Source organism: Talpa occidentalis, unplaced genomic scaffold (genome assembly GCF_014898055.3).
Source record: "Talpa occidentalis isolate TD23 unplaced genomic scaffold, MPIMG_talOcc4v2.1, whole genome shotgun sequence".
Classification (NCBI taxonomy): domain Eukaryota; kingdom Metazoa; phylum Chordata; class Mammalia; order Eulipotyphla; family Talpidae; genus Talpa; species Talpa occidentalis.
The window spans coordinates 73,377,387-73,392,279 of record NW_026555331.1 but is presented as its reverse complement, the minus strand read 5'-3'; the positions used below and the strand labels follow the sequence as shown (position 1 = coordinate 73,392,279).

Here is a 14,893-nt window from a genome sequence, read left to right as displayed (position 1 = left end):
AGAAAAAAATGTATCTGCTTTGGAGAGGGCCCATGTCCAAGTTTACCTGTAATGGCCACGGCTGTTCGTCTCTCTGATACTTTTATTTCTGGGGTCACTTCTCCCAAATCTGAATGTCTGAAACAATTTTAGAAGAAAATTATAATTAAAATAATGAATTACCACTTTCACCTAGCAAATTGGCTGCATATTAAAATCTCTTGGGGGGCCTTTCAAAATTATAAATGCTGAGTCATAGCCCAGATCCTTGAAACCAGAATCTAGGACCAAAGACTAGACATCACTGCTTTTAAAAATGCCTCAGTGATCCTAATCCATAGCCACTCTTGAGAAACACTGGTGTAGAAAAACCAGCACCTCTCAACAACTGCAGGCTAGAACATAAATATAGTTGTTCAGAAAGACATAAAAAATATACATACCCTTTGACCAGTAATTCCACTTCTATCCTAAGGAAATAATTAAGATTTAGTTACAAAGATGCTCCCACTGCCAAATCTGGGACAATTTGAGCATGAATATAATTAAATATAGTAACTTATTTAAAAAAAAAAAAACATTTAAAAACAGGAATTAATGAGTTAACGAGATAAATTAATGGGGGTGGGGTGAAGAGGGCTCTTGTTTATAATAGAATCCTCATGTGGAGAGGGGCTGCAGTTGGAATAGCATCATTTTGCAACCATCTTAATCAAGATTGGCTCAAGCATGAAACATCATTGAATGCCAACTCTTAAAGGAAAATGTTGATGAGAAGCAAGATATTTGCCTAGCATCCAAATGTGTCCTTATAGACTGCCAGGAAGAAAAAACCCAATAAATACACAAGGAAGAATTTGGACAATACTTGACTAGGTGATCAAAGCCAGTAACAATGGGAATGGATGGTAATCATGTGCTCCCAGCTGTGGTGCCCTGAGAAAGGGCAAAGCATCACTTATCCAGGGTTCTGGCTGAAAATGGAAAACTTAATCTAACCACATGGACAAACTCAAAAGGAAATGTTATGCTACAGGGGAGAATAGTATTATCCAAAAGTACCACTGTCAAAAAGATAAAGAAAAGATTGAGGAAACATTCCAGATTAAGGATGCTAAAGACACATGAAAAGTAAATGCAATACCTAACACTAGATTGGGTCCTAAACAAGAATGAGAAATCTTGGAAATCAACTGACAAAATTGAAATATAGGTACTATCAATGTTAAATTTTTTGACATTGATAACTATACTGTGGTTATGTAGGAGAAAATCTCTATTCTTAGGAAACAAAGTTAAGGATTTTGGGATAAAGAGTGATAATGTTAGCAACTTTAATGGTTAAGGCAAAAATTATATATTTATATGTATGTGTGTGCATGTGCACATACATATATAGAAAGAGCAAGGGTGAGAGAATGATAAAGGAGAATGGCAAATAAACTAAAATGTGAAGAATAAAAGCTTTGGATGATGGATCTTTTTATTTTGGTAATTTATCTCTAAGTGGAAATTATTTCCAAGTAAAAAGTTTAGAGTTGATAGTGCTTAGTTATGTGTGGGCACTATGACAACAATTTATTTTGGTCTTATTTCAACTTTTTAAATAGAAGAACCAAATATTGATTTAGTAAAACTAAAAGAGCTTTTTAAATGATGCTGTGAAAATGGTCAACACATTTGGCTACCCCATAATCTGGTGACCTTTAAAGCCAATATTCTTCTAATAGTGCAATTTAAAGTCGTTTTTGGCAGGCCCACTCATTGAGAGTAATATCATATCATTTCATTCATCAACAAATCAAAATCTACTCTCCTAAAGGAAATTTTAGGCTCTCTGTCCATCATTCTGGTATGTGTCTTGATTCTCATCCTCTGCCCTCTCTGAGGAGAGCTTTAGCCACTTCATAGCACAGAGCACTAAGCAGCTTTCTGACTTAATCTGACCATGATGCTGTTAAACACTGGAATTTTTGCTGTCTTCATTTTTCTGCAAGGAACATATACTGCTATTGTAATAAGACAAAAAATCAACAAAAAAAAAGAAAACATGATCTGTTAAAAAGGCCTGGCTTGGCAGCAGTGATGGACACTTTGCTTGAGGATTTCAGGCAGGCAAGGGACAGAGGACAGGTATTTATAGCCTAGGGTGTTGCCTTTACACAGGTTCTCAGGTTAGAACCGCCCCCCCCCACCAGGATGCAATCTCCAGATAGTTTCCATTACAGAAGCTTGACTTCAACTCTTTCCCATACAAGAAAGCAAGGTACAAGAGGAACATTATCACAGGAACAACCTTGAGTTTGTGCTAACGTAAAAATATTAATACAATTCTCTACTTCTTGGCAACAACCTTCATGGCTGATTAATTTAGAGATGCACTGTTCCAGGTCAAAAGGTTGTAAACAGGCAGTTGGCCACGCTTGGCCACCATGCAGGAGAGAACAGCAACAGTATCTCACCTTTGTCTAACACTTTTTAACTTCTAACTCTGTTTTCAATCCTGTAAGGACCAAAAGGTGTCCCCTCAAATTTCACACATTGAAACCCGAGCCCCTGATGCGACATATATTGAGATGAGACATTTATGGAGGTAATCAAGGTTAAATGAAGAAGTAAGGGTAGATCCCTGATCTTGGGATAGGTGTCCTAGAACACCTAAGAACTTGCTTTCTTCAGGCACCCTGCAGGACACAGGTCAAGGGAGAGAGAGCTTTGGAGAAACACATTCTACTTACACCTTCACCTGGACATCCAACTTCCAGAAATGTAAAAAATAAATTTCTATTGTTAAATCAGTTTGTGGTATTTTGTTATGGCAGCCTGGGCTGGCTAATATAATATCCAAAAACCTGCAATATTCTGCAAGGTGGAAAAGAGGGCTCAAAGAGAACAAGATATTTGCCCACTATCACCAAGTTAGCAGGCAATACCAGAACCCAAACATGAATCTTCTGGTTCTCTTCTGGCTTATTACTTTTCAGGCTCAGAGAAGTTTTAGGTAAATTTTAATTACAGCTAATAATTATAAAATCATAAATTCTGTAATTTTCCAATTCCAACTCCAGTCTTCTTCTGAGTACATAGTCTTACAAAGCTGCCTCCTGCCTTCTGATAGCAGACTGAACTAAGACAGAGAAAATCAACAATATTTATAATTGCCCCAGATACAGGCAAGGGGGATCTCTGCAAATTTTTTAAAACTGCTAATATCATTCATATCTTTTTTCTGTTTCAAAAACAAGACAAATAAAAAATATAGAAAGGTACCAATCTTCTCCCTCTTTTAATCTAATTATGTTGCTGTAACTCACTCCACTGATACATATTACTATATTATTTTTTTATTTTTAAAGATTTGTTTTTATTTATTTATACAAGAACTGGGTACAGTCAGAAGCACGGGAGGGTGAGAGAATTCACCAGAGCCAGAGCGGGGAGCAGAGCAGGCAGAAGGACCGAAGTACACTGCTGAGGGGAGCAGCGGGTGACAGGAGAGGTCTGCGCGCCATGTGGGACCCTCCTCCAGTGGCCGGGGAGCAGCCGGGGATTGAACCGGTGCTGCAGAGGCTGCGGGCAGCTTTGCAACCCAGTGCTCAACCGCTGTGCCCCAGTAATATGGGGAGGCCCCATATTACTATATTCTATGTTCATCGTTTTACTCCCTTGCTTGGGGTTAAGTTTCAGTTTTCTCCTGGATCCACATTAATCCTCTCAAGACCCAGGATGTGGTGCCAAAAGTGGAACCCAGCTTAGACACAGGTTGAAGCTGCAGGCACAGAAGCCTAGCCCTCCTAGGGGCACTTCCCAGACTTCTCTCCAGGGTCAGGGGTGATCTGCCTGCCAACCTGAGAGCCCAGTGTGTCCAGCAATTCCTCCTTAGTCAGAAAGCACACACCCTGGTTTGTACACAGGAACCTCTTAAAGTTTGGCTGGCAGAATCACGGCCCTGAAATACAGGGCACAGACGGGATCTACCCCAGGACCTGCAAGTTGGCACAGTCAAAGGGACAGCACCTTTTGAGGCTCCACCATCATAAATGATACCACGCTAATCTTGCCTCCACTTCTGGAAGGTCTGCTGTAATGGCCCACACCTCACATCTGAGGGAGTCTGCCTCACTGGCTCTCTTAGGATATGGTGCAAGGAAAACTTTCCTTGGTCTTTTTTTCTCTTTTTTTCCCTATTGTCCAACAAAATTATTTAAGTTTTTCTACTTACACCCGGTGACTCCAATTCAGAAGACCAGGGTGTGAAAAGCATGTTGACACTGCTCTGAAAATGGAGATACACACTATCACCTTAAAGCCGGGCAATCCTTGGACAGTGTCCATCAATGTCTAGAATTAAGAATCCAAACATCATCAGCAGGACTAATTCCTAACAATAAATCCTCCTCCTTCATTGGGTTGTGCCAATAAAACAAGCTAGGATAGAAAACCACTCCATAAAGGAGGATGCTAGATAAATACAGGTGCACCTGCTCACCATAATGTAGCCAACAACTTTTCCTGTTTGATGCTCATAGCTTTCAAGACCTGCCACTTTTCTCCCCACTGACATCTTGCCAGCTGACAAGAAAGCCCAGGGTTCCCCATTTTGGCACTGGCAGGGGATCCTCACCTCACTATCACTCCCAAAGCAAACAAAACTTGAAACTAATTGCTCCGTCCAGAAAGCTTCAGTAAATTAATAGTAAACCTTTAAATCTTCTTGGTATGTGATGTAGATTGAACTGTGTTCCCAAAAAATTTAAGTGTAAGTCCTAATCCCAGTACTACGAAAGTGACCTTATTTGGAAATAGTGTCTTATAGATGTCAATTGGTTAAATAAAAATGAGGTCATACCAGGTAGGGTGGACCTCTAATGTAATGACAGTATCTTTATAAGAGGTAAATTAGAATATAAAGGGAGAAAACTTGTGAAGATGGAGGTAGAGACTGAAGTAATACATCTACAATGCAAGAAATGCTAAGGATCACCAGAAGATTTCTTAACTTCACTAGAAGTTAAGAAAGAGGCATGAGACAGAGCCTCCAGAAGAAAGCAACCATGCTTATACTTTAGTATCTGACTTCTGGACTCCAAAACTATGAAAGGATACATTTCTGTTTTCTTCAAGGCACCCAGTTTTTGGTACTTTGTTATAGACTCCCTAGCAAATATAAGATGTGTGTGTCTCCTGACAGTATACAAGTTTCTGCCTCTGTATTGACATGGCATGTGCATCTGTATCTCTTTTGGGTCCACCCTAACCACTAAGATCTTAGCTTAACTAAACACATTTACAAAAGTCAAGTGCCAAAAATGATTACATTCACAGGTACTAGGGGTTAGGACTTCAATATGTTTGCGTTATAGGAATGGGCAGTTCAATTCACAATATCCAAGCCAAGTCTAGGGATCATCCTCACTCCAGAGGGAGACTACACACTTAGAAAAGTTTAAAACTCATCATGCAATGGTGAGGACAGGTTGAAAAAAAAAAATATATATATATAAAGGTTTTATCAAATAGTACACGAGAACAAATAGGTGTCAGATTATTACAGCAAAGGTAAAAGACAAGACTGTACAGCCTGGCAGTTATTCCCTGAAAAATGCTGGGATGTTTAAGAAACACGACACTGGGACCTGATAATGTCCTCTTGCTTTTTATGTACCTAGGACTCCCTGAACGCAAGAGAGGTGGCACACTGAGAAAAGGTCCACCCTCTATACGCCAGGCAATGATGTCTTGGCTTACAATTAGAATATAAAGGGAGAAAACTTGTGAAGATAGAGGTAGAGATTGAAGTGATACATCTACAATACAAGAAATGCTGAGGTGATAGTCATAGTGCTGTAACATCCAAACACTCCAAAAGAGTGTTCTGAGGAAAGAAATGGCTTGATTAGTAACTAGTTTTTGTCCTGGGTTAATGCAGTGTACAAGAGGAAACAGCTGTAAAAATGCAACCCTAGTTTTCCAGGAGCTTAGAGTTAGACTAGATAGCCATTAAAAACATACATTATACATACAAAGATATACACTAATCTATAAAATCATTTCTGCCCTTCACCCCTCCTCAGGCTGCTAAAAGGATCCAGAGAGCTTGATACACATGAAGAAGGTTTCTAAAAGGTAGTCAGTGTTCTCGTGGATTTATCCACATATGTATTTACTGCCAGAACCTTTTGAGGAGTTTAGGGTACATCACTGAAGGACATAAAAATACCAACTCTTAACTTATATTCATGTACAATAAATAATTTTTAAGAGTTTAAATACACAGAAAGATATTAAGAGATATGGAAAGAAGGTACAGATTAGTATTAGGGGAATGGGCATGTGGTGAATGGGGTGTGCACTGCTGGGTGGTCAGGCTGGCCCCCAAAGAAGGCAGAAGCTAAGGGCTTTTGCCCTGGGGGGAAACAGTGCAGCCAGAGGCATAGGCCTGGCCGAAACAAAGTCCTAAAAATGCTCAAGGACCAGCAGGAGGCCAACATGGCTGGTGCAGAGTGAGCTGCAAGAAGGTAGTAAGAGAGGCCACAGAGAAATTCTAACTTTTATTATGAAAGATGTCCAAGATGGCATGCTGTCTTATGGAATTGGCTGCTGAGTTGAGAACAGCAAAGAGATGAGAAAGGTTCCGACCTGGGTGACATCATGAGGTAACAATATGTGAACTCTGAAAGTTTCTGTGAAGGATTTCAACAAATTGGACTGTTGTGTGTGCGAAAGTCAGAGCCCAGGATAAGATCAAGTTTTCAGGCTCCATAAAATTGTTACTGTCTCATATGAGGAGAATGGTGTGAGCAGGTGCTGACATATTGACTTATGACACACAGACATCATGGGGATGATAAGTAAGCTGCAGTGCTGGAGGGCCTAGGTCAGCCAGACCTCCACATTTACCAGAAAGACAACTTTTGGCTCTTTTCTAGGAAACTCACAACAAAGACAGAATCAACTTGCTATATATCCACAGCAATAGAAAGTCATTTTGGTGCAAATAGATCTGGAAAACAGATTAACTGAAAAACTACTGCAAATAATTAGAGAATTTGTTAACCTGGGAGATACAAAAATTTATTTAAAAACTAATTGTTTTCCTGTACACAAACAGAAGGTTAGAAATGTGGAGGAAAACATCCCTTTATAGAATTAACAAGAAAAAGGGGCCTCCCTAGTGCACGGCACAGAGGTTTAAAGACACAGTGCTATCAAGCTATTGCCAGCCACTGCAGCACACGAGTTCAAACCCAGGCCAACCAGGGAGCAGCCCACATGGCATGGCAGACCTCTCCTGTCTCGCTCGCTGCTCCCCTCAGCAGTGTATTTCCGTCAGTCTGCCTGTTCTGCTCCCCATTCTGTCTCTGGTGAATCCTCTCACCCCCACACCTCTGGCCTATATCCTAGTTCCTGTGTGCATAAATAAGTAAATCTTAAAAAAAAAAAGAAAAAGAAAAAGAAAAAAAAAATTGAGAATAATAAATATAATAAATGTATAATAAAAGCATAAGTAGTGTGTAACACCTACATGAATAAAATATAAAATACTGAACAAATGAAAATGCATATTCTGTTTTGGGAAAGCTTAAAATAATTTTTAATGTCAACATCTCTAAATTAACCTATAAGTGAATTTAGACTCAAAAAAACAGATAAATTAACTCTATGGAGAAATATTTGTACATTAACAACCAGGAAAATTCTGAAAAAGAACAATAGTGAAAGAAGGACAAAATTTGTCAGATAGTAAAACACAGTGCAAACCACTGTAAATTAAGGCCTCGGTACTGATTCATGAATAGACAGAGTAAGTACAAGGAGAGCCCAGAAACAGGACTAAGTAATCAGGAAATTTTTTAGTGACCCAGCTTGCTGTGACTATCTAGTGATTATATAATTACAACCTGGAAAAAATAAAGGTATATCTCTGCTACACCTTTCACCAAAATGAATACCACCAGCTGGGCATAAGATTTAAATTAGAAAATGAAACCAAAAATACTTTGAAAGACTAAATAATTTTTAAAAAATAAAAAAATATGGGCCTCCCCAGTGGCTCAGCGGGTTGATCACAGTGCTGTGAAGCTGTCTACAGCCTCTGCAGCACCAGTTTGATTCCCGGCCAGCCAAGGAGATACCCACATGGCATGGTGGACCTCTCCTGTCTTGCCAGCTGCTGCCCTCAGCAATGTACTTTGGTCCGTCTGCCTGTTCTGCTCCCCACTCTGTCTCTGGTGAATCATCTCACCCTCCCGCGCCTCTAGCCTATACTCCAGTTCTTGTATAAAAATAAATAAATCTTTAAAAATAAATAAATAAATAAAAGTTCATCTCTATCCATTACCATACAATTTAAAACAAACAAACAAATAAATAAATAAATCTCAGACTAGGAAGGTTTCATTAAGTCAAAAGGCAAATGACATAATGAGAAAAAGCACTTGGGGTAAATGAAAAAAGGTTAATTTTCTAAATGCACACAAATCTATAAATACATGAGAGAGCTAAGAATTAAAAGAGAAACAAAAATCAGAAAGGACATATCCAAAATGCATTTTGGGGCTTGAAACAAAACAAGGAAGAAGATAACTGAACCCCCACCGTGCCCTTCCATTCTGGGGGATGCACTCAGTAAGATAAGGATGGGAGGTGCCTGCATTTTCATTTAAATCCCTCTCATGCATTTTGAAATTTATACCATGTACATACAGCACTCACTTTTTAAAAATAAGGCAACCAAAAATTTTATAAAAAGTCCAGTGTAGAGAATCCAAAACAGAACCACCACCACATCTGAACTACAGGGGAAACGGCTCTCTAACATGCAAGATGGGTCTTGGAAGGCAGAGTCTCTGTGTGGGAATTCTACTATAAGGGAAAGAGCTGCTTCTAAATTATTTCATTTTAAAAATCTTTTGCAAAACACTAATTTATGGTACAAAATTGCCCTAACAGGGCCTCCCCGGTGGGGCAGCAGTTGAGCGCTGGGTTGCGAAGCTGCCAGCAGCCTCTGCAGCACCAGTTTGATCCCCAGCAGCTCCCGGGCCACCACCGGGCAAGGGTCCCACATGGCGCGCAGACCTCTCCTGCTGCCCCCTGCTCCCCTCTGCAGTGTACTTCGGTCCTTCTGCCTGCTCTGCTCCCCGCTCTGGCTCTAGTGAATTCTCTCACCCTCCCCCGCGCTTCTGACTATGCCCAGTGCTTGTATAAATAAATAAATAAATAAATCTTAAAAAAAAAAAATTGCCCTGTTTCTTACTCCAACAAACCATATAAACAAATTTTTAGATGCTTCATGTGCTCCATGGTTAAAACAAAATACAGAACCCAACATTTTGTTTGTAAAGCATTCACCAAATTTAAACCAACTGCAATAATCCTTAGTGGAATCGTTCTGCATCAAGCTTTAATTTGAACTGCTTAGCTACACAAGGCCTCAGTTTCCTCACCTGCATAATGAGAATAGCATTTATTGATAGGGTTAAAGTGAAGATTAAACAGATAAAGATATGCAAAAGCACTTAGAACACAGGCTGACTACTCACTTCTTAGGAGCAGGCAGGACCTAAATAATATCCTCTGACAAGAAAGCTCCTGCCATTTAACTTATGGTTCTGGGTAAGAGACCCTCTCTTGAGCTCAAGAGAACTCAGCCACATGGCCATTCCAGCTATGAAGCATTGCACCACTGCCAACCACAAGCAGGTAAGGTGAGGTTTGGGGGGGCACGCTATCCAGGAACACTCTGGCCTGTAACACCCTTCCTAGATCTCCCAGTATCTCCTGTTGGGACACACCAGGGTGGTGACTGACTTACTGAGCAATCCTCAAATGTGTGTGGGGAGGTGGCGGGGGCTGGGGGGCGGGGGTGGGAGTAAAGGGATAATGTGAAGAGAAAATCAAAGTCTTCATCCCACTGGGCTCCTTTACAAGCCACAACAGCTACACAGCTATTGACAGACTAAGGACTCTTTTGGTCTTCTCCCAGAGACAGAGATACAGTCACTCTGAGTCCCAGTGTTTGCTTCTAACAGTGTGGTTTCTGGGTCTTTCCTCCCCTCCCCCAGCCTGGCCAGTGTAATCTTCTGCCCATTTGGACCAGGCTAGGCCGTTGCCAGGAAGCAAATCCCAAGATTCTTTCATTCTCCCAAAATGATGAAGTTGGTAAAGACTTACGGGACAAGGAAGACAAAAAGTGAAACAAAGTCTTGGATACTTTTAAATGCCCAGTGGCTGTTAATCGGAGTTTTTCAGCTGCCAAGGGAGATGAGTTTGGAAAACAGTGGCCAGGAGGGTGGTTGAGGTCTCAGTGGAGTTCCTTCATCTCCTAAACCTTCACACAAGGAAAGGTCTCATCACATTCCTTCTGGACAGCACAGACTACTTAAGTGTTAAAATGATCACATTTTCTAACACAAAAAACCTGAGGGGTATGAGTTTACTTATGGGGCGCGAATGGTTAAAGCTTTACGTTACTGGTAGCATCAAAGAAATCGGGACTATTTCTGAAGGAATTCAGGGGTTGGGATAAAGTTTCTATCTTTAAAGATTGGATAAATGAAGATAACATTAGGTTCCTAATTTTTGACACAGTACTTCAACAGACATACAAAACTTTAAAAGTCTGATGTCATCGCGTATAGAGAACCCTTCAAATTTGGTGGTGGAATGGCAAGTGGTACAGTTGTTTATGAAAATACTCTGGTAGTATTAGAACACCCCATAGTTTGTCTACTCGAGAAAACCTTTGTGCAAATCCAGAGGCAGACACCTATGTGTGACATTATCTTACAGAGAAAACTGAAACCATTCTTAAGCAAATAATATAAGCATAACACAGAATATTACATAAGCACCAAAATTTAGGTAGGTAAATTCCTTGTTGTGACGTAGAAAGAATTTCAAAGCCTACTGTTGAGCAAATAAAGCAAGGTACAGAAACGTTTGATAGCATTTAAATAAAAGCAGAGCAAATAGATGGCTAAGATAGCAAGTTGAGAAGAAAAACAGGTAAAGAAGAACTATAACATGCAAAGGAAAAGGAGAATTTAAGTCAGAACATTTGCCTAGCTAAGATGGGGCAGGGACTCTGGTTTTACCTGGCTGTTTCTCTGATAAAAATGACCTAGAAAAGGCACCAAAATTTTAAAGAGTGGTAGGCTATGTGAAATCAAATTATACTTGATTTTTTTTCAGTTCTTCAAATTATCTACCATTAACAATCTGAAACACACACACACACACTTTTTTACAGGTAATCCAGGTTTGCTATCTTCTAGGAGGGTATAGGTGGCTGTAACATTGCTATCTTGTAGGACGGTATAAATGGATGGGCTACTGAGATGATGGTTACATCCCTATGGTCCCAACACTGCATACAATCTCAGGGAATGCAGGGACATCAGAAGCCAACCTATGAACTATGGGCTCTCGGTTAAGTATCTCTGATTTATTCGACATTTAAAGCTACAGAAATGAATGTGATGTTGCAGAGAATGGTTGTTAGGATTAGCAAAGATGGAGCATAGAACCAAAAGAATTCCCAACAATGAAGGAACAGATGACAAAAGATGGGGGTCCACAGGCTCTCCTGTGGACAGATGGTAGCAAGTTGATGAGTTCCATTTCAGAACAGGCCCCAACCTCTTTCTCTCCACTTAGCTCTAAGCACACTGCTGTAGATCATCTGAAATTTATCCTTTCTTTGATGTCTTCATTTTGGCCATTTCCTTTTGCACGTTGCCTAGCACATTGTCAGGATTTCGTTTGTTTTTCCCAATTCTCTCATGAAGATTGTGACTTAAGAAAGAATAGCACATTTGGTGGCTCATTCATGAACAGCTCCCTTCTCACTCCTGTCCTGAATCTTTGGACTTGCTCCCATAATACCTAGTCTAGTAAACCTACTTTGCACAAGAAATCTGGCTGACTGAGACAGGTTGGAAGATCTCAGGAAGCCACATCACCCTGGCCAGACTTTGACCAACCAACAAAGCTGGCAGAAAGGACACACTCTAGGTTAAATATGGAGATGTGGACTATCCCAGAATTGATATGCCATATAATAGGTGTATTGTTTCCTCTAAGAATGAACTGAGGGCCTCCCCTGGTGGAGCAGCAGTTGTCTGGGCTGCAAGGCTGCCCGCAGCCTCTGCGGCAATGGTTTGATCCCGGGCCACCAGCAAGGATCCCACATGGCACGACAGACCTCTCCTGCCGCGCCCGCTGCTCCCCTCAGCAGTGTGTTTCGTCGATCTGCCTGTTCTGATCCCCGCTCTGGCTCTGGTGGGTTCTCTCACCCTCCCGCGCTTCTGACTGTACCCAGTGCTTGTATAGGTAAATAAATAAATCTTTAAAAAAAAAAAAAAATGAACTGAAGTAAACTAAAAGTTTTGTGACCTCAGCTTTCCCTGGGAAAGGGGATGGGCTGTTGTTTATTCCCTCAGATAATTACTTCAGACAAATAACTGTGGCTGCAAATATGAAATCTGCATTAACGGTATCTCCTGCAGGGACACAGTTTATAGTCAGTTTGAGGCCTACTGGCTCAGAGAAAGGCATACCTGCAAAACAGTAAGTGTCTCACACATGTCTTCGAAGAGTAGTGTGCCTGGATACCAAATGTACCATCATTCTTAAAGAGCTTGAGGAGACCCACAGAGACTCAATCATCTCCCTGTGGCCTCCAGGTTGCTGGGCCTCACCCCTTCCTGACAAGAGCAGCAGGAATGAAGTGGGACCTTGAACCCCTGGGTGAATCAACCCCACCTTTGTAGGGATGGGCCACTGTTTATTCTGTTTATGAGCTCAAAGTACTGTATCCTTTATCTCTTCTGCTCCCCAAACTTGAGAAAACGTCCATGACTTGTGCATAAGTTCCAGCTTGCTCCATCAAGGCCCACAGCATTGAGCCAGTTGGCTCTAAGACATGGCTCTGGCCTCACCTGTAAGAGGGGACAAACTGGAACCTGTAAAAAGCCCTCTGTGAAGCATAAAAATGTACAATTTTAATTGCTGTCATGATCACTAGGTCTAAGACCCTGTGAATGAAGGATAACAGTCAAATAAAGAATTTTACCAACTGAAGCAATGACCTTGAGACTAAATTTCCTTCCTCTGAGGTTTGATGGTTTTGATTTCATTATAATTTCCAATTTTCTTTTTTTTTTTTTTAATTTATTTATTTATACAAGCACTGGGTACAGTCAGAAGGGCGGGAGGGTGAGAGAATTCACCAGAGTCAGAGCAGGGAGCAGAGCAGGCAGAAGGACCGAAGTACACTGCTGAGGGGAGCAGTGGGCGGCAGGAGAGGTCTGCGCGCCATGCGGGACCCTCCTCCGGTGGCCGGGGAGCGGGGAGCGGCCGGGTAGCAGCCAGGGACCGAACTGGCGCTGCAGAGGCTGCGGGCAGCTTCGCAACCCAGTGCTCAACCGCTGCGCCACCGGGGAGGCCCATAATTTCCAATTTTCATGACTCGTTAAATTATCCAAACAATAAGTAGCTGTAAGGTATTGCTGAGGTTTTATTTTGCAACTAAAGATTAAAAAATAATTACAAACTATGTGTGTCATTATCAATTCCTAAAAGAAAGCACATTTTAACAGTAAGAAAGCAGAAGAGAGGTAATGGCTGAACAGGGGCACCATCCTAATGGGGTCTCCTGGCAGGACTGGTCAGCAGCCCCAACCGGGTTGGTACTGGGTGTCCAGTTGCCCTCGTTCCTGACATTCGCGGACATTCCTGCTGGCGCCCAATCTGAGAAAGAACCCGGCATCAACTCCAAAGCGAGCAAGCGGAAAAACACAGAGAGAGGACAGCAGATTTGGGGGGGGGGGGGGGAGCGGCCCGAGGCCTCAAGAGCCTGAGGCCGGCTGGGCCAGCGTTTTCTCCCCAGCCACGGAACCTGGGTTCCCCCTCCGCCCGAGCTCAGGCTCGGGGCCCAGCCCTGCCTTCCACTCGCACCCTCGACCCCAGACGCCCCGTTCGCCCCACCCCCACCCCCACCCCCACGCCCGCCTCGGCTTAGGATCCCCGCGGCCCCGCACTCCCTTCCGCGGCCCCGCACTCCCTTCCGCGGCCCCGCACAACCCCTCTGCACCCCCGGTCCCGGCCCCTCCCCCACCAGCCCGACCCCGCTCGGCGCTCGCGACCCCCCCCCCCGCCGCCCTGGCTCGCCCGCAACCCTCGGCCGCAGCGGCCCAAGGTCGGCAGGAGAGGCCGCTGGACTCGGGCCGCGGGGGTCCGGGGCGGGAGGAAGGCCGAGAGCCGGCCCGGCGGCGGCCCGGAACCCCCACCCCGCCGCCCCCGCCCGGCGCGGAGCCCCGAGCGCTGGACTCACCCGGGCGACGCCATGAGCCCAGCCAGGTCCCGGCGCTGTCGCCGCCTCCGCTTCCTCCGCGCCCGGCGACTCTGCGCCGGGGAGGGGCCTCGCCGCGGCCGCCGGCCGCCTGCCCGGGGCAGCTCCGGGCGTCGGGGGCTCAGGACTGGGGCCCGGCGGGGTGGAAGTGCCGGGGAAGGGCCGGGGAGGCACGAGGAGGGAGCCCGCTGGGGCCGGGGATGGCGGGGAGGGGACCCGGGGCAGCCGAGAAGGGGTGAGAGTGGGCCGGGCACCGGGTGTGGTTTCAGCCGGGGTCGCCTGGGCGCTGCCTGGGGGTGGCAAGGGCGCGGGCAACACGCGGGTCGTGCGGGGGTGTGGGGGGTGTTGGTGGGGGAAGCGGGGGTGTTGGCGGGGGGCGCGTGGGGGTGTGAGGCCAGCTTGGGCCTGCAGCTCTGGCCACCCACCTGCCCAGGTGCTCACGGGCCTGGACAAGCCTGAGAGGCACCTGCGGTGCTCAACAAGGGAACATATCCTCTAGCCAAGAAGCAGCAGCACCTAGACGCCAGTAAAGTGAACGCTTAACTGTTAATTCAGTTTAAT

At 43.8% G+C, this 14,893-nt stretch overlaps 1 protein-coding gene across 4 annotated transcripts in view; it reads right to left on the bottom strand.

Moving 5' to 3' along the window:
• The window catches only part of URGCP (upregulator of cell proliferation), a 37,533-nt gene extending 23,152 nt beyond the window's left edge, over window positions 1–14,381 (bottom strand). Inside the window, exons 1-3 of one of the 4 annotated variants that reach the window (XM_054692280.1) lie at window positions 14,315–14,381; window positions 423–444; window positions 47–117 (exon numbers count right to left, since the gene is read on the bottom strand). Coding sequence is in view for 2 of the 4 variants with exons in the window: in XM_037506922.2 (XP_037362819.1) it covers window positions 47–117; window positions 423–449; window positions 14,315–14,328 (112 nt within the window). In the remaining 2 variants the exon portion in view is untranslated. Of the gene's footprint in view, window positions 1–46; window positions 118–422; window positions 450–10,152; window positions 10,222–14,314 lie in introns of those variants that run through there. The other 3 variants (XM_037506922.2, XM_037506939.2, XM_037506929.2) reach the window with 3 other exon arrangements.
• Between the last annotated feature and the right edge of the window lie 512 nt (window positions 14,382–14,893).